We start from the raw sequence: 24,132 nt of genomic DNA on the forward strand, positions 1-24,132 counted from the left end.
GCCATCGGTCTCAGGACGATTTTTTTTCTATAGAAAAAAATGTATTCGGCCTCAGGACGTTTTTTTTCTATAGAAAAATAAATGGCATCGGCCTCAGGACGATTTTTTTTTTCTATAGAAAAACAAATGGCATCGGCCTCAGGACGATTTTTTTCTATAGAAAAACAAATGGTATCGGCCTCAGGAAGATTTTTTTTCTATAGAAAAACAAATGGCATCGGCCTCAGGACGATTTTTTTTCTATAGAAAAACAAATGACATCGGCCTCAGGACGATTTGTTTTCTATAGAAAAACAAATGGCATCGGCCTCAGGGCGATTTTTTTCTATAGAAAAACAAATGGCATCGGCCTCAGGACGATTTTTTTTCTATATAAAAAAATGTCATCGACCGTCATCCTCCAGGATCAAGTTTTTATATTTTCATTATTATTATTATTTTTTATTTATTTATTTTGGAAAATCTCTGTTTCTCTTCGGCATCCCATTGTGAAACCATCTTCCCAGTAATTTAGTTTTTTTAAGCAAAATTTCGTAATTGTTTCTTCTTTTCCCAGTGACATGATTTGTCAGTTTGTCTTGTGTTTCCATTTCTATTTTTTCTTAATTTAATTGGACATTTTAATGAGGTTTTATTTCTCTTCGACTTTTTTACTTGATTTCTTTGGTTTAATTTGGTGAATGTTGGCGCGTTTCCATTTGAAAACTGTTGGTTGTAACTGCAGTTGAGTTTGGGCGTTCTCTTAACCGATAACGATTTACATGAGTTTTGATGTTATTGAAAGGTTTATTGACAAGGAACAAAGCCAACAACAACAAACACATCAAATAAAACTGCAATAAACAATTTAAAAGACCACATTACCTACCCAAACTGAAAATTATTGTGGCAAAAGAGAACTGTTCGAAGCGTAAAAAAATCACTTTTTGATCAAGATTAGACTTCAAATTTGCCAATAAAATTGTCTTTTATATTGATTGTGTTTTAAGATTATGACAAGTTTGAATTGTCATTTTTTTCTGGAGGATTGTCGGGCAGACGGACATTGGTATATAGGAAATAGATCAGCTCAGAGTAATTTCCAGTCTTAAGTGAAAGAGGGAAATGACTTTGGCGTCATTGCTGATTGAAGTTTTTTTCTTGTTGAAAACCAATAAAAACAGAAAAGAATACACATTGAAGTTCATATCCGGTCCGTAATTGCCTGTTGCAGGAAATATATTAAAATGGAAGATAGGTAAACAAACTATTATGAAATACGTTGAAATTGATCTTGATTTCAAATAGAATAAGAAGACTTTTGTTTTTTTTAAGACTTTTGTTTGCAGTTGCTCCCTTTTTTGTTTATTCTATTGATGAACCTACTTTGTAGGTTCACTGAATAAATGCAGGTTTATTAAGTAAATTGTTTTTATCGAAAATGTTGTCGTAAGTAGTGAAATAATTGACTGATTGATTCCAAATCAACCCCCAGAAAAATGAAATTTTGCACGAGGACTAGTATTATTGCATAGACTTGTGGTAAGGCTGGGTTTGTGGATTTTTCGTTCTAAAAAGTACAAAAAGTACTAAACATTTAATACTTTGTATTGGGCAAACGGAATGAGCTAGAATTATGAAATTCGGAACGAGTGTCACTGATGGAGTGTTGGATAAATGCACCAAAGAGTTTTGGGAAATTCGAACTTTACGGATAAAGATGTGGTTTTGGAAATGTATACAACGAGTGCACGAAAAGTACTAAATAGTACTATATTTAGTACAATTTGGTATTGGGTGAACATCTGAAATTTTGTATAAAGCTCATTGTTCATGGACTTACAGGGTGAGATGAAAAAACTACAACCAACTTCAGACTGCTATTAGTTCTAAGCCACTCGTCCAGCTGTTAAAACTATTCCAGTGCCATCTCATTATATTCTTTACAAAGCATTTTGGTGATAATTTTCCAGAAAAAAAGTTATTCGTGATGGAGTTCAAGCTTGATAGTGTGATTTCTTTATATTTGTCTGGAAAACCACAAGTGGCTATCGTTAGAGCACTCCAGCATATAAATGTGAATGAATCTTTTGTGTCTCGTACCATCGCTCGTTACCGTTATGCTGGTAGCGTAGCCCGACGTCAAGAAAAGTAAAGAAGCGACTTGATCGAAACCCGCATCGCAGTGGCCGAAAAATGGCTCGTGAGCTGAACATATCGCAATATTCCATTCGGCAAATATTGAAAAATAAGCTCGGGGTAAAGCCATTGAAATTCCAAAAAGTGCAAGGTCGCTCTCCGCTGGTATTAATCGACCGAGGCATCAGAATAAATGCCGAACGTTATAGCGAATATATTCTGGAGGGTATATTAAAGTCTTGGGCACGCAAACATTTTGGTCGCAGTCCTTGGACATTCCAAAAGGACTCAGCACGCGCCGCCCAAGAATGGTTACAAACTGAGGTCCCTCGCTTCATTTCCAGCGCACAATGGCCACCAAAATCTCCGGATACCAATCCGTTGTACTATTGTGTCTGGAGTATTTTGGAAAGCAAGGTTGGCACTAAAAAATACCAAAGTGTCGATCACCTCGAGCAAGGGCTTCGCCGGGAATGGGTCAAAATACCGCAGACCAACATTCGGGCAGCGTGTGACGGTTTCAATGGCCGTTTGAAGGCCATAATTCGTGTCAATAGTGATCAATTCGAACAAATCTAAACTTATTCTAAAATTTGATGCCACTTCCGACATTTTTTTTTTTTTGCTTTCATTCAATAAAATTTTAAAAAAATGTAAAAATTATGGCGTTTTACTTTGTTGCAATTTTTTATCTCACCCTGTATGGAGGTGATTTTGGAAATGTGTACTATAATTGTACGAAAAAAAACTGACTGGTATTATATTTGTTATTGGGTGAAGGGATAGTGATGTAATTGTGAACTTTGATATTTAGGTTACTGTTTGAGATTTACAGGGTTGTCCATATTCGACGGACCCATCTGGCAACGCCATAACTTCTGACAGAGATCTCACTTCGCTTAATGACATACCGCGTTTGAAGCGTCAGTCCAAACAGATTTTTACCATGAACCAATACACGCAACGCGAAATAGTTGAAATTTACATTCAACAGAAGAAGTCAATTGCGAAAACTCAACGTGATTTTAAAACATTAAAAAATGTGAGAAGTGCGCCTTCTAAGAACACCATTAAGCGTTTATACGAAATGGTAAGGCTCTTTCTAATCCGAAGATGCCATATAAAAGTCAAGCTAGGCGATCGGCCGAGAATATCGCTGCCGTACGAGCCAGTGTTGAGAGGTCCTCAAGAACACCCCAAAAACGCCGTTCTCAGCAGTTGGGCATGGCTCGGTCCACTTTACAACGGATTATTCGCATTGATTTGCATTTGTTCCCGTACAAAATTCAATTGACGCAAAGAATGTTGCCTGCAGACAAGCCTCGTCGATTGGAATGGGCCAAAAAAAAAAAAAAAACATGGGTCCGTCGAATATGGGCAACCCTGTAGCTGTGGTTTGGAAACGCGTCTCATATTTTTACGAATAGGACCAATAGGTACATCATTTGGTATTGGGTGAAGCAATTGAACTGAAATTCTGAAATTTTACATTAATGTCTCTGTTGGTATCTGGAACTGAGATATGGATGTGGGTTTGAAAAGGTGTACTACAATTATACGATAAGTACTAAATGGTACTAAATTTGATATTGGGTGAAGGAATAGAACTGAAATTCAGAAATATAGTATATATGCCACAGTTGGTGTCTGTGGTTAAGGTGTGGATGTGACTTTAGAAATGTGTACTATAATTGCCCGGAAAGTACTAAATTGTACTAGATAGGATATTGGGAGAGGGTTAAGAATAAAATTAAGAAATTTTATATTCAGATAATTGTTGGTATCTGAGGTAGAGATTAGGTGGATTTGGAAATTAGTATTTATTTCTAAACCCACCTGTTCCCTAGTTGTTCCATAAATACTAAATTCGGTATTGTTCTATAGGAGGTATTAAAGGAGGTACTTAAGGGAGTGAGGCGATATTGTCGATTTTGGAAACTGACCTAACACTGATACGAATATTGGGATTTGCAAAGATTGAAAACATTTAGATGATCTTTATTTATTCTATTAAGTAAATTATTTTCTATGAACATTTTGACCTTTTGTGGGAGAGATACCTGAAGGGGTGAACCGATATTGCCCATCTCCGAACTCAAGCTAATTTTGATAATAATATAACGATATACCAAGCTTGTGCCAAATCAGATACTCCTTTCGGGAGTCGTTGTGCGCACCAGCCTGGCAGACAGACGGACGGACACACACCCCTTAGATCGACTCTAGATGAAACGGATTGGGTAACAAAAACCTAAGGTCAAAACCTTTATTTTAATGAGGAGCGTTTTGGCTTTACCAAATGATATATACCTTCTGCATTCATATGACTAAGGGTATACAAATTTTGTCAAACTGAACAAATTGTGCCATTTTTGTACTAACAAGTAAAAAACATTATGTTCCGGGCTGGGCCGAACTTTTAATACCCTTCACCATTAGGTAAAGAAACACGTGTTCAAACGTGTTCCACATTAAACTACAAATACCAATAAGATTGTTTGGATAATGCTGTTAAATTAAAAAAAAAAAAACAATAAGTGGGTGAGACTGTTTTGAGAGCCGTACCAAAATGGGAACCTCTTTAGACAATTTTATACTTCAAGGATTGTCATCTACCAAATTTTCTTAAATACCAAATTTAAAACAACATTGGTAAATGTAACTAGGATTATCAAAATACCAAATATATGTGGGTATCGTTATATGCGCACTATAGGTAAACGTGGACCTAAATATTCAATGTTCTGTCACCGGAGGTAGAACCAATTGTGAACTACAAATACCAATTTAAATACAAATCCGTGAAAAAATTTGGCAAAAATCATTAAAATGCTGAATATCCGGGGGTACCATTATGTGCCCGCGAGAACGTGGACCTATAAATACTATGTTCTGCCACCCGAGGTAGAACCAACTACAAACTACAAATACCAATTTTACGACAAATCCGTTGGAAAATTTGGCAAAAATCATTAAAATACTGTAAATCCGGTGGTATTATGTGGGGGCTATACGAGAACGTGGACCTATATATACTATGTTCCGGCACCGAAGCTAGAACCCATTATAACTTCAAATACCAGTTTTTACACTAATCTGAGGAAAAATACCGAATATCAGTAGGTGCCGTTATATGGGGCCTATGGGAAAACGTGAACCAATATATACAACGTTCCGCCACCGGAGCTACGAAGAACAAATAACAATTTTTAGACAAATCCGTGAAAATTTTGGCAAAAATCATCAAAGCACCGACTGTCGGGAGGTACCGTTATATGGGGGCTATATCGTGGACGTGGACCCATATGTGCTATGTTCCGCCATCGAAGCTAGAACCCACTATAACTTACAAATACCAATTTTTAGACTAATTCCTGGAAAAATGTGACGAAAATCATCAAAATACCGAATATCGTGAGGTGCCGTTATATGGCGGCTATACCAAAATGTGGACCGATATATTTCATTTTCAATAAAAAAAATCCTAGACACAATATAAATTATGGGCTGTTAAATTTTGAAGCTCTACATCAAATGATGTGGGCTGAGGAATTCCAACGAACAGACAGACAGACGGACATCGTTAAATAGATTCAGAATGTTTGGGGATGTTGTTTGTAACAGGCAAAAGGAAATGAGATAGACCCATAGTTCAATTTGATGATATGCATAGAATCACATTCTGAGTCGATTTATGCATGTCCGTCCGTCCTTCCGTCTGTCCGTCCGTCTGTCCATGTATTTTTGTAAACAATGTACAGTTCGCATTTATTGTCCTATCCAGATGAAACTTTGCACAAATTTTTTGTTTGGCCCAAGGACGAACCCTATTGAAATTGGGGATAATCGCTAAAAATTTAGATATAGCTCCCATATATATCTTCGTCCGATTTGCCTTTTATTGTGCACCAAACGTGTAATATCAGTCCGAATTGTACGGAATTTTGCACGTACAATCAGATTGGACCTGAAAATAAGTATGCCAAATTTGATCGAAATCGGTTCAGATATAGCTATAGCTCCCATATATATTTTTCATCCGATTTGTTATTTTTGTCCTCCGCAGCCGTAATATGCACCCTGTAACAACAATATTTGGTGAAATATATCAAATACAGCTCAGAAATACATTTGCTAAATTTTATCGAGATCGGTTCAGATTTGGATATAACTCCCATATATAACTTCGTCCGATTTACCTTTGATTGTGCACCAAACGTCTAATATTTGGTCAAATTGGATGAAATTTGGCACTTACGACCGAAATGAGTGTAGAAGCTAGTATGTAAAAGATCGCTTCAGATATAGCTATAGCTCCCATACATACAGTTCATCCGATTTGTCATATTTGTTACCCAGAGCCTTATTATTCACTCCAACGAGTGCATACCCACGATATTCAGGGAAATATATCAAATACAGCTCAGAAATATCTTTGCCAAATTTTATCGAGATCGGTTCCGATTTGGATATAGCTCCCATATATATTTTTATACGATTTCAAACTTTCTTTACTGGCTTTTTTTTTTTTTTGGTTCCTAGTTTCAAACTTATTTTGCGGAAATGTATTGCATTTTAACTGTCTAATAAATAACCGCAGTCCCTTTCGCTGTCCAGATAATTTTTTCTTTGAACACAGGAAACTCCAATATTCCTTTTAAAAAACTCCAATATTTCTTTTAAAAAACTCCAATCAAAATTCCATCACACCAAAAACCAACACACACCTGCATCATTTACATACTGTCGATTTTAAGGAAAAAAACCCGCCACGAATATCAAAAACAGTTAGCACTGCCTTCCAATGGCAACAAAAAATGTCAATGTAAACATGTCAATGTCAGTGTGACAAAGTGGTGCATTATATAATTTTGCAACTGAAAATTTATCGACAGCAACAAAACTGTTATATTGATCTGTCTCAATGTCTTTCTATCTGTCTATCTATCCATCGATTGATTTGAGTGTCTATTACCAATCTATCGCTCAGGCGGCATGCAACTGTCATGTCCATTTTCTTTATAACTATTGAGAAAAAATTGGTCAACTTTTTTTTCTTCTAGATTTGAGTCGTGGCCTGGTAAAGTGTTGGCCTTTTACGGTAGAAATGGACGTCTGACTGTGTCCGTCTGCCTGTCTGTCCTTCTTATGGATAATTCATAGATCACGCACAGCAGAGATCTCAATAAAAATGCACATATCTATAGCAATAATAAAAACAATAACCACAAAAAATCCACCACCTAACACATGTAGCTTTTAATAAAAAATACTTTGTGATTTAATTAATTCCATTACAAATATTAGTAAAAACAATCATTGAAAATTTTACGCCTGTGTTGAGTTAACAAAAAGCAAAAGAAACCATTAACCTGATCCGTTTCGAATGCACTCAGCATCTTATCTAAAAATTTGTCAAAATGTCAATTTGGATTTCATTTCAAGTTATCTCCTTAAATGTAACCAACACAAACCTCCTCTACCTTTTCTTTGAGTTATATATCAATCTCTGTTAATTAATCTGTCATCACTTGGCTGACAGAATCACTGAAAATTTCAATTAATCTATCTGGGTTTTTGTCAGAGCCCACTAGCTTCCAATGGATTGCATGTCTATGATCGATTTGTTGTCCAATAATTTTCGACATGTTCCACTACCATCGGTAATGGACAGCCACCAGGCGCAATCGCATTTCTGGCCATCTAATTAGCATTGCTTTTAATGTCAATGCCAAGTTCAGTTCCACATCACGACGTGCAGCCACAATCGAGCTGGATCTGTCGATAATTTTCTGTCATTTGTCACCCCGAGTTTGAGCCAGAGTGAGAGAGATAAACAAAAAATGCAAAACAGAAATTATTAATATTTAATATTTAATGTAATCAGTAGTCGTCATTGTTTTTGTTGGACATAGGTATATGTGTAGGTATGTCTGTGTACATACATAAGTAGCAGCAAATGTGTGAATTGCTTTGGCAAATATATGCCAACTATCAATTGACATACAATTGTCGATTGTAGATAAACAACTATTTTAAATAGTGGCAAGAATTCGAAGCGATTTTGGTCAAAGGCGATACATTGTCTCCCTATAATTAAAATGGACAGAAGTTCGTTGCAGCATTAAACACATGTAATGGGGATTTTCCACACAGCATATGTATTACAGTTCTAATCACAATCACATGGCTTAAGTTATGATATTAAAATGTCCACAATATATGTAAATAGCAAGCATGTTACAAGGCAAAAAATAAATGACCAAGTAATGGGTTTAAGAAGAACTTTTAGAAATCGGTTTGTACTCTCTATTTTGTGACTCCAAAAACCTAAACTCTGTATCGAACTATAATTTTTGTTGGGGCAAAGCTTGCATATACAAAACGTGAAATTGTATGCAAATCCATAACAGTGTTGGATGATATTGATCCACCATCATCTAAAATCCTAATCTCATATGTGATTAGATCGGAATCGATTGCATGAAAAAAAACCGTTATATGGGGGCTATGCCAAAATGTGGACCTACATGGCTCATTTTCAATATCAAAAGTCCTGCAGACAAAATACACATTTTAAAAAATTTTATCAACCTACTTCATTTCTTTCGGAAGCTAGAGTGATTTCCACAGACGGACATCGCAAAATCAACATAGAATTTTATGCTGATCTATATCTATATATATACTTTGTGGGGTCTAAAATGCATATTTCGAGGTGTTACAAACGGAATGACAAACTTAATATACCCTCCATTTTATAGCGGAGTGTATAATAAGGAAGATAACCTCACAAAACCATTCACATGCAAATTACACAGCAAATATCTGAAAATTTCGGATGGGGACAGGCTAAAAGAAATACAAATTTTTGTAAGCATCGGTTTAGCTTTAGATACAGCTCACATATATTTATACCCTCAGCCATATGGCTAGAGAGGGTATAGGTCATTTGATATGATCAAAACGTGCCGCATCGAAATAGCCATTTTAGACCCTAGTTTTCTTTGGGCCAAATTCGTTTCAGGTCATTGGGAGTCGATCTAGCGATGTCCGTCCGCCCGACTGTCTGTTTGGCTGGTGCGCACGATAACTCTCGAAGGTACAAACTTGGTACCTCGGAATATTATTATCAAACTAAGATCAAGTTCGCAAATGGGCAATATCGGCCCAATCCTTCAGGTACATCCACAACAAAAGGTCGAAATTTTCAAAAAAAAGAAAACACATTACTGCACAGAAAGAGAAAAGATAATCCAATATTGCTCCAACTTTTCAAATCCTAGTATTTGCATTAGTGCTAGGTCAGGTGCGAAAATGTCCACTCCATCAAGTATCTCCCCCACAAAGGGTCAACATTTTGAATATAACTCTTATAGAGTCCAATTGTGTTCAAATTACATACATCGCAATATCTTTATGTGGTGCTAAGATGGAGTATATCAGTCCACTCCTTCTGGCACCTCATCCACAAAGGGTCAACATTTTGAAGAACCATCATAAAACGCGAAATTAATATTCGATTCCATTCAGATTTGGAACAATACTTTCGTCAACAAAAGACCTGCTATAAATATGGTAGAGATCGGATCATTCCTTATTGTGTCTCCCCCACAAATGGTCAAAGTTTTGAATAACCAAACCGATTATAAAATCCGAAATAAGCATCCGTTTCTTTTCATATTTCACATATCCCAATATTTCTACGAACACAATATCTGCCGTGAAGATGGTACCTTCTGGTACCTCCCCCACAAAGGGTGAAGATTTTGAATGCCAATGAATCTCAAAATTCAAAATTGATATCCGATTCAATTCAGACTCAGTACGTTTCAATATTTCCATCAACACAAGGTCTGTTATAAGGATAGTAGAGATCGGACCATTTCTTCTGGTACCTCCCCCACATAGAGTCCAAGATTTTAATAAACAAAACGCTCAAACTCTCTTCCAACTCTCTTCAAATTGCACACATACAGAAATTTTTGTTAACACAAGTTCTGTTGTGAAGATGATATATATCTGCGGACCCCAATACATTTAGCTGTCATAACAAGACAGCGATTCTCTACGACTGTCTATATAAAATATTTCTCTCAACCAGAAACCTAAAATGAATATGGAATTTATGACTTCGCATAAAATTGGATATAAATGTTCGAGTTTCTTGTAATTTTGCCCATACCAATACAGATAAAGATATCTGTATAGGATGAAGTATGAAAATGGTAAACTTCGGTCGACTATATCTGGTACCTCACACAGATTTTAACATTTTCTAAAAATGATAACAAATTTTTCAAGGAAATGCTCCAAGGACGAACCCTATTGAAATTGGTGAGAATCGGTTCAAATTTAGACATAGCTCCCATATATATCTTCAGCAGATTTCGGGTTAATTGTGCTCCATATGGCCAATATTAGTCCAAATGACCTGACTCATCCAACCGAATTGATTCTGAAAGCAGACTTAGCTTTAGCACCCATATATATTGTTCATCCGATTTGGTGTATAAGTCCCTCATATTCGTAATATACACTCCACAAAAATGATATTTGGTACCAGATATCAAATACAGCCAAGAAATACCTACTTCAAATTTTATCGAGATCGATTCAGATTTGGATATAGCTCCCATATATCTACAACCATAATTCTTAGTTGTTATGATCTACTTCACATAAATTACCAATGCGGGGTGAGATGAAAATACTGCAACCAACATCAAACTGCTGTCATTTCTAAGCCACTCGTCCGACAGCAGTTAAAATTATTCCACTGACAGCTCATTGTTTACAAGCGTACAAAAGCCTTTTGATGAGAATTATCTAGAAAAAAAGTTATTCGTGATGTGAAAAAGTTATGTGTGATTTCTTTATATTCAGCAGGAAAACCACAAGTACCTATCGTTACAGCACTCCGGCATTTAAATGTGAATAAATCTTTTGTGTCTCGTACCATCGTTCGTTATACTGGTAGCGTAGCCCGACGTCAAGGAAGTGGTTCGAAAAGTAAAGAAGCGAATTAATAGAAACTCGCGTCGCAGTGGCCGAAAAATGGCTCGTGTACTGAACATATTGCAATATTCCATTCGGCAAATATTGAAATATGAGCTCGGGGTAAAGCCATTGAAATTCCAAAAAGTACAAGAACTTACATCGCAACAGAAAGCAAATAGACTCAAAAGAGCTAAAGAGGTGCTTCGCTTGGCCGAAAGTGGTGAACTGCCGAATTTGGTTTTCTCCGGTTGAGAAAACATTCGTTGTCCAGCAGTTTGTAAACAAACAAACGGATCGTGTTTACTTGCCAAAGAGGTCAACTGAAAATGTGCACCTTCGGTTGACCACCAGAACTCAAGCGCCGGCCATGGTGATGGCGTGGGTCGCCATAACAGCCGATGGTCGTTCTTCGATTGTATTAATCGACCGTGGCATCGGAATAAATACCGAATATTATCGCGAAAATATTCTGGAGGGTGTATTAAAGCCTTGGACTTGCGTGCCCATAAACACAATACATTTTGGCCGCAGACCTTGGACATTCCAACAGGACTCAGCACCATCGCACTCAGCACGCGCCACCCAAGAATGCTTACAAAATGAGGTTCCTCGCTTCATTTTCAGCACAAAATGACCACAAAAATCTCCGTATACCAATCCGTTGGACTATTGTGTCTGGAGTATTTTGAAAAGCAAGGTTGGCACTAAAAAATACCAAAGTGTCGACCACCTCAAGCAAGCGCTTCGCTGGGAATGGGCAAAAATACCGCAGGGCAACATTCGGGCAGCATGTGACTGTTTCATTGGCCGTTTGAAGGCCATAATTCGTGCCAAAGGTGACCAATTCGAACAAATCTAAACTTATTCCAAAATCGTATGCTATTACCGACCTTATTTTGCTTTCATTCAATAATATTAAAAAAATGTAAAAATTATGACGTTTGGCTTTGTTGCAGTTTTTTTATCTCACCCTGTATATACGTTTATTTGTTACGAGACTGTCCCCACTTCCGGCAAAGCTTTTTTAGTCATATCACCCTTAATTTTCCACAATACAATTTGTGATTTGTTTTTTTCGCAATAATTTGGGTATATTAATTAAACTTGACTTCGAAAGAAGAATAGAATAATCTTACTTAAACGGCTCCTTTTATTTTTACATATTTGGAGCATGACTACGGAACCCCTTCTATCGAAAAAATAGATCTTTTATTATTATAAGAATACGTGATGTATGATTATCTATCCTAAATGGTTTATGAACATTCGCCAAATGTCACAATTAATAATCCGAAATCTATAAAAGGCAAATATAACTTTCATATGACACACAAATATATTTATCTTCAAATCCCACCGAAAACAAACATTTTGCATTTGCTTAAATTACTCTGTTTTATTTCTCTTCGCTTATTTAATATTTTTATTAAAATGTTAATAAACATAACCGCTGAATTGTTCTACTCGTATGAGCGTCAAAGCTTGATACTGAAAATTGAAACCAACTGTGCAATCAAAGAAATTATTCTACTAAACAAATACCTATGTTATGTCTGTGGCTAGTAATTGGTTAAAATCGATTTTTTCATACTAAGACTGAAAGCTGTTGTTATTAAAAAATTAAAATAATAATAAGGAAAATTTCGAAATTTTAAAAACGGGAGACACTACTCTATATGAGTATATGGTTGATAGAAATATTACTTTTTTCCGATTTTTAATAAATCCTAATCCTTTTCTGAGATTAAGACAGAGGCGTGAATAAAATCGACTTTAAACTTTTAGACCGGTTGCATCCAAAAGTGGACATTTAGTGTTGTCTCTTTTTTTGTCTTTTGTCTCTTTGCCCTTCCAAAGACTTCTAAGCATGCGACAATTAACTGATTAATTCGATCATACCCACACGACTTGTCGAAGGGTACTCATTTTTACACTTATTCGCTCATTAACAACTTATTTGCTATTCTAATTATGCTTTTTTCAAAATACAACAAGTATGGAAAACTGAAAAATAACTAAAACAACAACAAAAAATAAAATAAATATTCACCTTATTTTCATTATCCAAAGTAAAAATATCAAGAGTTTATTACGTTTATGCCACATTTCTTGTTTACTCTGCTCGAACAATGCTGTTCGGTCGCTGTTGAATATAGTTTTGAACTTGACGTTGATGCTGAGGCTGGATTTGTTGTTGTTGTAGTGGTTTTCGTCGTCGTAGTCGTCACAATCAATAATGGTGATGATATGGATGATGGATAAATCGGTATTGCAAGAATTGAACGAAATCTCATATTATGCTTTTATTTCCAACGAAATAATTATAGAAAAGAATTTTGTTGGGGTTTTTGGTTTTTCTTTTGTTATTACTTTTTAAGGGGAATGTAAACAACATTGATTATAAATTATAAATAAATATTTATTGTTGGTTGTGTACTCTTTTTTCGTTTCACTGGTTTTGGCTAAAATTGTGATTTGAACTTTATTCTTAAAGGAGATCAAATTTCGAATTATTTTATAAACACAAATCGTGGACGCTTATCACAACACAAATTATTTGACACTTTCGATTTGTTTTGGATTTTTGTAATTCCTTTTTATTCACTTTTTTTATTTATTTATGGAAGATTTTTTTTTATTTTTCTGATTTTTATTAATTTTTTACATAGACGCATTTGTGTTGATGGAGAACTTCGTTTTTCAAGCAACTGCACCTGAAAATAAGAATATATATATATAATATATAACAAGTTAAAAAGCTGTAACTAATTTGGAACAAATTTGGAAATTTTTAGAAAAAAAAGAAAAAAAAAAAGAAGTAATAATAATAATAATAATAATAATAATAATAATAATAATAATAATAATAATAATAATAATAATAATAATAATAATAATATAATAATAATAAATGACAACAAGTAAGCAAAGGTTATAGTCGTGCGGGCCGACATTTTGATACCTTACAACACTACAATATGTCAGAAGTCCTCTTAATTACAAATCCATTTTTGCAGATTTCGCTTTTGAAATTATGTCATAGAACACTCCCCAGATATTACCTCTAGCTTTTTGACCAGATTTAACGCCCAATATTAACGCACTCCGTCATGCTGTTAGTTGTTGTGATCCATTTTACACCTAAATATAATCCAATGGTCATCTAAAATGCTAGACTTCTTCCCTGGCCTTTACTCTCTTCTCATGCAAAATTCTGTGTCGATTTGTTTCAATTGTGTGATCAAATAAATATTTTCCGATCATCTCCAAAGACAAGAGGCCCCTAGGTATCTTCAAATTTAGACTCATCTGTATGATTTGCTTGTCTACGATATTTGGCCATATATTATATATATTCGTCAACAAAAACAGCATAAAAAACTAGAAGTTCGCCATTTGTGTTTTTTTTTTTTTTTTTTTTTTTGATTTCCTCTGTAAGTTATTTTCAGCGTTTCGGTAGAATGGAAATTTTGGTATTTTTTCACACAAAAGTATTTGTTCATGTTACCCGCTGTCCTTTGATCTCTATTTGTGACCTTTATAACGGCTTCAAAATCAGGAATATTTTAGTTGATGGTACATTTCAACCCCTAAATATATTGCGGACATCCTTAAAAACAATAGGCCTGGCCCTTTTGAGCCTAATCCTACCCTTACGAAAATTTTCCTGAGGATGGGACGATAATTGCAAACTGCATATAATAATCCCTACCTGTGTTGCAAGGTGAAAAAATATTACAAAATGTACACTTCAATATTATAAGTCAAATTAAAAACAAATCACATGCGATAAAAATTATGAAAAAAATATGTAAAATACTACAAAATCTATATTAACAACATTATTGGTGATTTATTTATTTTTGTTTTTTTGTTTTGATTTTATTCTTTTATGCCAAGAGGGCATTCTGAATGGACAAAATTTGTCCTTTGTATATACACATTGAATATATTTCGCTATATACATCCGATATATTTAATATCGGTACCTACGTAATAGTCAGAATTTACGTTTTCGTATATTTGTGATTTCGCTGGTTTTAAAAATATTCGCGGTTTAATGGAAAATTTGACTTTTATTCAAGACAAATGTTATGGTCTGAATATTACCAGATGACCATCCAAATTGGAAAACTTCTTCCCAGACCTTAGATCTAGCTCCATGCTAACTTCCTCCACGATTGGTCTATAATTGGGACATGTAGCGCAACTGCAAAATTAAGAAATTTTTCACTTTTTGGTCCATTTCAAGCCCTAAATATTTTGCTATCATCTCCAAAAGCAATAGGCTTCTGTTCTCACCATTACCCCACCTCCTTTTTCCATTTCGTGAAGATCTGCGAATAACTGCGATTTCTAGCTTGATTACAAATTAACATGTATAGACGGACGGACAGAGGGACGGACGGACATAAATAGCTAAATCGACTCAGCTGGGCAAGATGGAAAGAAACCAATATTTCGTGGTGTTACATACTTTTTGGCCCAAGCAAAAATCCGTTGAAAATTCTGTTAAAATATTAAAAATACCGAATATAGGGAGTTACCTATATTTTGGGGTCAATACGATGATGTATTTCAGGCTGTACTCATATCGAAGTGCAAATACAAAATTTAAAACAATTCCGGAATATAATGTAGTTAAAATCATCAAAATGCCGAATATAGGAAAGTATCGATATTTAGTGGTTATTATTATGACCTGGACCTGCATAGACAATTTTCTGTCATATGCAGTACTACCAATAACGAATTTCAAATATGAAATTTGAAACAATTCCGGTTAATAGTGTCGCTGAAATCAGCACAATACCGAATATAAGGAGGCACCCATTATGAACTTCAAATACGAAGTTTGAAAAAAAAGTATGGCAAAAAATGTCGGTAAAATAATAAAAATACCGAATAAAGGGAGGTACCGTTATATGGTGGCTATACGAAGACCTGCACCTGTCTCGACAATTTTCTGTCATAGATTGTGGTACTTATTACGAAATTTGAAACGAGTCCTGTTAACCATGTCGCTAAAATCATCTAAATACCGAATATATTGTGGACCTATATAGCCCTTTTTCAATACCAAGAGTCCAGCAGACAAAACAAACGTTTGAATAAAATTTTGTCAACCTACTTCAATTCGTTGGGAAGCTAGAGTGATTTCCACAGACTGGCATACGGTCAGACAGACAGAGGCACGGTCATCGTAAAATCGACATAGAATTTTATGCTGATCAAGAAAATATATACTTTATGGGTTCAAAAATGTATATTTCAAGGTATTGCAAACGAAATGACAAACTTAATGTACCCACCATACTATGGCGGAGGGTATAAAAATAGAGTAATTAGTAATATATAATATTATGTTTGTTCTAATCCACTAAAACTTTCATTTTTATACCCTCCACCTTGGAAAGGAGGGTTATTAAATTGTCATTCCGTTTGTAACACGTCTAAATATTCGTCATAGACCCCTTAAAGTGTATGCATTCATGATCAGCATAAAATTCTAAGTCGTTTTAACGATGTCCGTCTGTCTGTCTCTCTGTTGAAATCACCATACAGCTCACATTATTGTATGTAGGAGGTGTGTCGTGTCTAGGATGGTTGGATTGGAAATGAGATATATAGGTCCACGTTCTGGAATAGCCCCCACATAACAGTACATCCCGATATTCGGTATTTTGATAGTTTTAGCCACATGTTTCCACCAATTTGTCTAAAGATTGGTAATTGTAGTTCGTAATAGGTTCTAGCTCCAGTGGCGGAATATTGTAAACATAGGTCCACGTTTTCGTGTAGCCCCCGATAATCTGAATATAGTGTTATTGTTATTTAAAATTGCAAGAAGATGAATATATGTACTAACATCGAAATATCGGTACTTGTTCCTTTCACCCCTTTGTGGAATGTGTGTTTCTGTCTTGAAGGTCTATCAATATATATATAGCAGAGTAGTAAAATACCTGACTGACTGACCTATAATCTGGAAGATATAATGCTAAAGATGTGCATGAGGGTCAAGTTGGGCCTTTGGAAATTCGTACTAAAAGGGTACGAAGAATACAAAAATTTAATAAAAATTCAATATTTGTATTGAATAAACAGAATAAACTAAAATTCTTGTTTCAGTAAGAATCTCTAATTGAGTGCAAGATAGATGTATCAAAGGATTTTTGGAATTTTGTACTTTAAGGTTACGAAATGTTATTAAAAGGTACTAAACTATTCAAATTGTACCACGGTACGTGGAAGGATAGAGCTAAAAACATGAAATTTGTTATGAGAATCAAGGTTTGAATGTAAGTTCCTTGACATATGTAGGTGGTACAAAATCTTGAGATATATAACAGTTTTGCAAATGAGTACCATACAAAGAGTACTAAATGTTACTAAATTTTGTATTGAGCAAATATATAGAGCTAAAATCCCGAAATTTGATATTTAGGTTTCTGTTAGTATCTGGTGTTAAGATCTGGTGGTGGTTTTACAAATGCGTGCCATAATTGTTGAGGGGAGATGTAGATAGTTTTGGATATGCGTACTAAATGTAACTAAATTTCGGAAAGTCTGAAAATTTGGTAAGATGTAAGAAGCTTTGTTTCAAATTTTGTATTTAGAGTTTTAAATGGGTTAAACCTCTGGTGGCACAATATTGTATATGTCTACATTGTTCCACGTTTTCTTATAATAGTACCACCAGATATTCGGTATTTTGACGGTTTCGGCCATATTTTTTACTATATTTGTTTTAAATTCGGTGTTTTTAGTTCATAGAGGGTTCGATCGTCGATGTCTGATATTCGGTATTTTGAGGATTCTAGCCACATTTTTTCACGAAATTGTTGCATATTTGAATTTAAGACTTGCAATAAGTATTAATCCGTGTACTATTGTCCACATAGGTTCACGTTTGGTATGGCGCCCATATAACCGTTTATAAATTTAAAACATTTTATCTGCATTCTCCAGTTGCAGTTTATAGTGAAACACTTTCGATATTAACATACTTTAATTTATAAATATATTTTTTTTACCTCATTATGACGGGTACTGAAATTTTGGAACTTAATGTTTTGTTACTTGTTTAAATTTAACATTTGGGAATTTCTCCCTGCAAAATATATAATGGTACTTCCTAATACTAGGTATTTTGAGGGTTTCAGACAGAGCTTTTTACAAACTTATTATTTGGTATTTTGTTTCCCAATGGATGGATGGAAATATTACAAAAATTGCCTATATAAATCCAAAATTTGAGTTAAGCCAAAAAAATTATTTATCATTTTTAAAACCTTCTAAATCTGAAGACTAAAATACTACATATTTTTATGAGGAAAGGAATAATTACAAAAAAAAATATATACAAAATTGGACTTCCTTTCTGAAATAGACTAAAACCTTATAATATATTTAGAAAAAAAAAATATATGTGACTGACGGTTAAAAAATCATCCTTATCATCCTCCCTTACATCTGTCTTATTGTCTTAAATTGGATCATCAGTCAAAATTGAGGGTGAAATAAGTAACTTCACCACTGTTTTTTTAAAGAGACTGAAATACTTTTATGTATAGTATTATATATAGTTTAGAATTCCACTTAATAACAGGAAAAAAACCCAAGATATACTTCTTTAGAAAGACCAAAAAAAAACGGAATAAAACAGAGAACAAGATCAGAGTACATTCACCGCAAAATCAGTAGACTATTTTCACCATTTTTTTTAAATTAAACAAAAATGGCAAAAAAAGGGCACGATTTTTTTGTTGATTATGAAAAATGACATTCCATACTAAAATACAAAATTAAAATTTTAAGACCTTCTCGATATTATTTTTTTTTAAACTCCACATACTTTTCGGATATGGCGAAAATATGGTAATATTTTGAATTAATTTTTAAAATATTTTTACATCATTATTTTAAAACCTTTTTATTCTAAAACACTGATAACTACCTGCATTCGATGTTCGAATTTCAAAATAATAACTTTTGATGAAAAAAACTAAAATATTGCACTTCAAAAAAACTAAAGACAAATTTTTTCCTTCTTCTTGCGAAAAAGTAAAATATTTCTTAACTTTGCCACTGTGTAATTAGAAAACTAATTTTGAAATTTTCGGAACTGAAGTAGAATTTAGTGTTCTATAATAGTTTAAAAACATTTATTCCAAAAGACGAATTTCATTTTTCAATTAATCTCCGTGTTTTGTAATTTCACCCCTCTGTGCAACGGTTTTAGACCATAGGTCTCTATGGCCCAAATCCATTTCACAATAATTGGAGTCGTTCCAAGGGTCCCTGTCTGGTGCGCACGGTAACTCTCGAAGGGAGTATCCGATTTGGTCCAAACTTAGTACTTTGTAATATTTTTACCAATCTTAAACCGAGTTCGAAAACGGGCAAAATCGGTCCACACATTCTGACACCCTCCCCTACAAAATATCAACATTTTTTAATTAAATAATTTGAATTTAAGTACGTCTTTATTAACACAAGGTCTGGTGTGAAGACGAAATATGTCGGACCACTCCTTTTGGTACTTTCCCCACAATGGATCACAATTTTAAACAGCAAAACGATCATACAATGGGAAATACTTTCACACAAATTTCACACATCCCACAAGATCTGGTGTCAAGGTAGGATATACCGTCGTACTCCTTCTGGTATGTCCCCCACAAAGGATAACAATTTTCAATAATTATAAGGAATATTTTTTGAGTTTTTTTTTTGAGTCACTCTGTTGCTCGATAGCTGCTTTGACAATTTAAAGTGAAGTCTAGGCTCAATATTGGTTGTCGAATCATCTTGATTAGATTAACTCCAGAACAACGCTTCCAAATGGCTAAAATTTATTTTCAAAAAGTAAAGTAACTGTAAGTTCGGCCGGGGCTAACTTTGAATACCCTCCACCATTTGGAACGAATTTAACAATTCTCAAAAACAATAAAATTCGTTAAAAATTCTGTTAAAATCTTAGAAATACCGAATGTAGCCATTATACTAGGGTCAATACGACGACATGGACCTGCATAGGTAACTTTTGTCATAAGCCATTACAATATTCAAATGCGAAACTTAGGAAAAAAATCGGTGAATAATTTAGATAAAGTCATCAAACTACCGAATATCGGGAGGTATCGTTATATGGGGGCTATACGAATTCGTGGACATGTACAGACAATTTTTTGTCTTAGGATGTGGTATTCATTGCGATCACCAAATACCAAACTTGAAACAATTCCGTTGAATAATGTCGCTAAAATCATTAAGATACCGAATATCGGGAGGTACCGTTGTATGGGCGTTATACGAAGATGTGGACTAGCACAGATAATCTCCTATCATAGGTTGTAGCTTCAATTATGAACATTAAATACCAAAATTCTGATGAATATTGTCGCTAAAATCATTAAAATACCGTATATCGGGACGTACCGTTATGGTCCGTTACATGGTCCATTTTCAATACCAAAAGTCCTGCAGACATAATATACATTGAGTAAAGTTTTATCAATCAACTTCAATTCGTTCAGAAGCTAGAGTGATTTCCACAGGCGGACAGACGGACGGACATCGCTAAATCGACAAAGAATTTTATGCTGATCAAGAATGAGGTGTTACAAATGGAAATGAAGTGAAATACTTCGGTCCACTATATCTGGTACCATACGCATATTTTCAGAAATTATCACATAACTCATATAAAGTGAAGGAAGTAGTCGGTATAGTCTAAATCTGGCACGTTGTGGTATTTATATCAGACTTAGGTCAGATACGAAATGGACAACATTGGCCCATTTTTCCGAAACTCCTTCTCCGCCGTTTGAATATGCATAACGCAAGCCAAAATATATTTCAACAAACGAACATTGGCTGAGTGTATACATTTGTCGGCCAAACCGGCTAATACTTTAAACGTTAACATTTTCTATCACGCTTCAGAGTCAAAATATCGTAAATTTTTCACGAATAAAAAACTACACATAGTGTTACATCTCTAATGTCTGAAGGGATTCGTTCATTACAGTCCAAAGAATATCAAATCTACAGAGACTAACTGTCATAATATTGTGGTGTGGGGTCTCATATAGTTGGCGCCACTCCGCTGTAGCCTTTGTTTATTTGTTCTTAAAAATAATTGATGACATAAGGTCATCCACATAACACCTTTCTAACCCGATATTTTTAAATACATTTTTTTCCTATTTTTTACACTTTTTATGTTTTAATTAGATTGTTCTATTTTTTATTTCAATATTTTCTAATTTTTTTGTTTACTCAGTTCGGTTTTCTATTTTTAACACATATGCAGGCATATATTTATTTTTATTATTACTGTTTTTTTCTTTCTTTTTTGTTTCAGTAACTCTTTTTCACACCCCATTTAGGTAAATTAAAGCCCAACACCTTGTTGCTGTTGTTATTGTAACTCTTTCTCACCTTCTTGTTTAGTTTATGCAGAGAAGAATTAAGTTGTTATGGAAATTATAAGACATTCAAGATCATGCCGGCAAACAATATACAAAACACTTGACGACAGCTTCTAAAAGCACCTTTCATTTTAAGTTCAGAATCCGTAGGAAATTTGCATAAATCATCATCAGAAGTAGCAGAAGCAGCGGCATCAACAACATAGGTATTGTTGTTGGCGTTGCGTTGTGTCTTAGGCATCATTAGCAGCATCAGTTGGAGTTGGAAGAACAACTGTTGCCGAACGCACTATTGCCTCGCGAAGAGGGATGAAGGCATTGTTGATTGTGGGCAAAATCAAAAGTGAGTGTTGCACGAATGCCCGTCCGTCCCTATGGTATCCTTCATCATATTCTGTTGGCGTTTTTGTTGTTTTCTGTTTTTTTTTTTTTTTTTTTTTTTTTTGTTCAGTTAAGTTTTGGAGTTAGGCATGCGTACGTTTTTCATTCATGTCGGGTGGCTGGTTGGTTGGTGGTGCCAGACCATCATCATTATTCATATTGGCGTTGGTTTTGGTTACTTTTGCTTTGAGCAAAGATGCTGCGTATGCGGTTCTAAAGTCGTTGTTGCCTTTTCTTTTTTTAAATTCTTTATCGTTTTGTTGTTGTTATTATCAATATGTTCGTTTAACAGTTTTTGCTTGTTATTTAAATGAGCCTCTCTTTGACTTGGTCCGTGTTAAAATGATGAAATGTTTTCACAAATGGACACACACTTGCACGCACGCACACACATATGTATATTGACGAAAACTTCTCAGGCGACGGGAAAAATTGCCAACATCTACTCAAAAGCTGATGGTAAGATCAATGATTGCCGGTTTTCCATTAAAGGAAAAAAAATGATGGAGATTTTATTGCGTTGGTTAGTTTTATTTTGACCAGGTGATGATGGATGGAATTTTCTAAAAATCTGTTTGAAGTTGTTATAAACTTTTAAGATTATTTATTATTATTATTATTTTTTTTTTTGTTTTTATTAATTTTTCCACATTTCCCTTGTTTTACATAACCAAACTATGAATCAAAAACACCATCAACAATTTCAATTTTTAATTTATTTATTTTTCTTTGTGGTCAATAATTTTTTGATTAGCATATGGAAACCACATACACACACGCACTCGTACATAAACAAAGCCAACAACTAATATTTAGGCCATAAAGTTGATGATAAATTGGAAATATGACAGATCCACCGAACCGAACCAAAACGAAATAGAAATTAGATTTAATCTAAGATCTTAACTGTGTTACGTACTAACACACCGCACTGGCAAGATATCTATTTTCATCTTCTTTCAACCGGTCTTAGCTTTTTGAGACCAAAACAAAACAAAAAAGAAAAACAAAACTCACGAACGATTAACAAATATTTCCATTTGAATTTTCCGTAAAACGTACGAGTTTTCCCACCAAAAAACGCAACGACAAAGCCTCTTTGCGGTTCATTCAAAACACAACTTAAACGTTTGAACGTCGAACAAGAACTATTTTATCAACAAAACTGTTGTTTACAACAAGCCATGTTTGCTGGAAATTGGTATCAAACCGTTCGGGTTCGCTTGGCAGCATCATCCAACTCATACAAAGACGAGGTTGTAAATCAAACCCTTGTTAACTTTCGAACCACCACAATTGAGAATGAACGACCAATCAAAACAAATGGTTTTCTAAACGGAAGATGTGTTAGTTGTATTTGTTCGCATCATCACCTGTTGCATTGTTCGTTGGCGAAACGGTAATTTAAATCAGCCTCACCACCCTTGGCACCCTTGGGACCCTTTTCCCATAGAACTTAATAAATTAATTAAATGTTTAAATAATGAACAGCATGTCTGGGGTTGGTAGTTGAAACAATATATGTTAACTGGAATTTCAGCCAATCTCCATTGAATGGCTTTCATCCGAGTCGTCCCACACACAACCAGCTGGCTCGAGCTATAGAAAATTAGTGGCAAATAACACTAGTTTACAAACAAAAGAAAAATAGAAAACAATCTAGAGATGTCATATTTTTTAAAGAAGAGACGAGCTATTTAATATACAGCTAATATTAAGATAGATATTTCGATCTTAAAACTTTCGAAATGCTGGATATCAGATGATATTATTGTATTCAAGCTATACCACTTTGGAGCCACATTAGATTAATGCTTAGAATCGAGTAGTGACATTATATGCAGTCTATACCAAATTGTGCGGTGTTTAACGTGGACGCATACATCCTTATGATTACTTAGAATTGTATGCTTAACATTCAAAATGGGCTATCAATAAGCCCTCCACCACTATCTTTATCAAAGGAAAAGGAAGAGAGTATAAAATATTAACTTGAAATATCAATCCGTTTTAATTTAATTAAAAAAAAAAACAAGTTAAAAAGTATCAATCGGTTTTGCCGAAAGATGTATAACCTCAGCCAATGTTCGTTTAATTAAATATATATTGACTTCTGTAATTATTATTCAAATTGTTGGCCCTCTATGGAGTAGGTTCCGAAGGAATGGGCCAGTATTGTCGAACTAGACTAAAT

At 34.5% G+C, this 24,132-nt stretch overlaps 1 protein-coding gene across 2 annotated transcripts in view; it reads right to left on the minus strand.

The window, feature by feature from the left end:
• LOC131801663 (protein Wnt-2-like) overlaps positions 1-23,071 on the minus strand; it is a 78,339-nt gene extending 55,268 nt beyond the window's left edge. Inside the window, exons 1-2 of one of the 2 annotated variants that reach the window (XM_059120575.1) lie at positions 21,568-23,071; positions 13,169-13,826 (exon numbers count right to left, since the gene is read on the minus strand). In XM_059120575.1, the coding sequence (XP_058976558.1) occupies positions 13,169-13,224 (56 nt within the window). In that variant the 5' untranslated portion in view covers positions 13,225-13,826; positions 21,568-23,071. Of the gene's footprint in view, positions 1-13,168; positions 13,833-21,567 lie in introns of both variants that reach the window. The other variant, XM_059120574.1, reaches the window with a different exon arrangement.
• Positions 23,072-24,132: the final 1,061 nt, after the last annotated feature.

This window comes from Musca domestica, unplaced genomic scaffold (assembly GCF_030504385.1).
Source record: "Musca domestica strain aabys unplaced genomic scaffold, Musca_domestica.polishedcontigs.V.1.1 17, whole genome shotgun sequence".
Taxonomy (NCBI): domain Eukaryota; kingdom Metazoa; phylum Arthropoda; class Insecta; order Diptera; family Muscidae; genus Musca; species Musca domestica.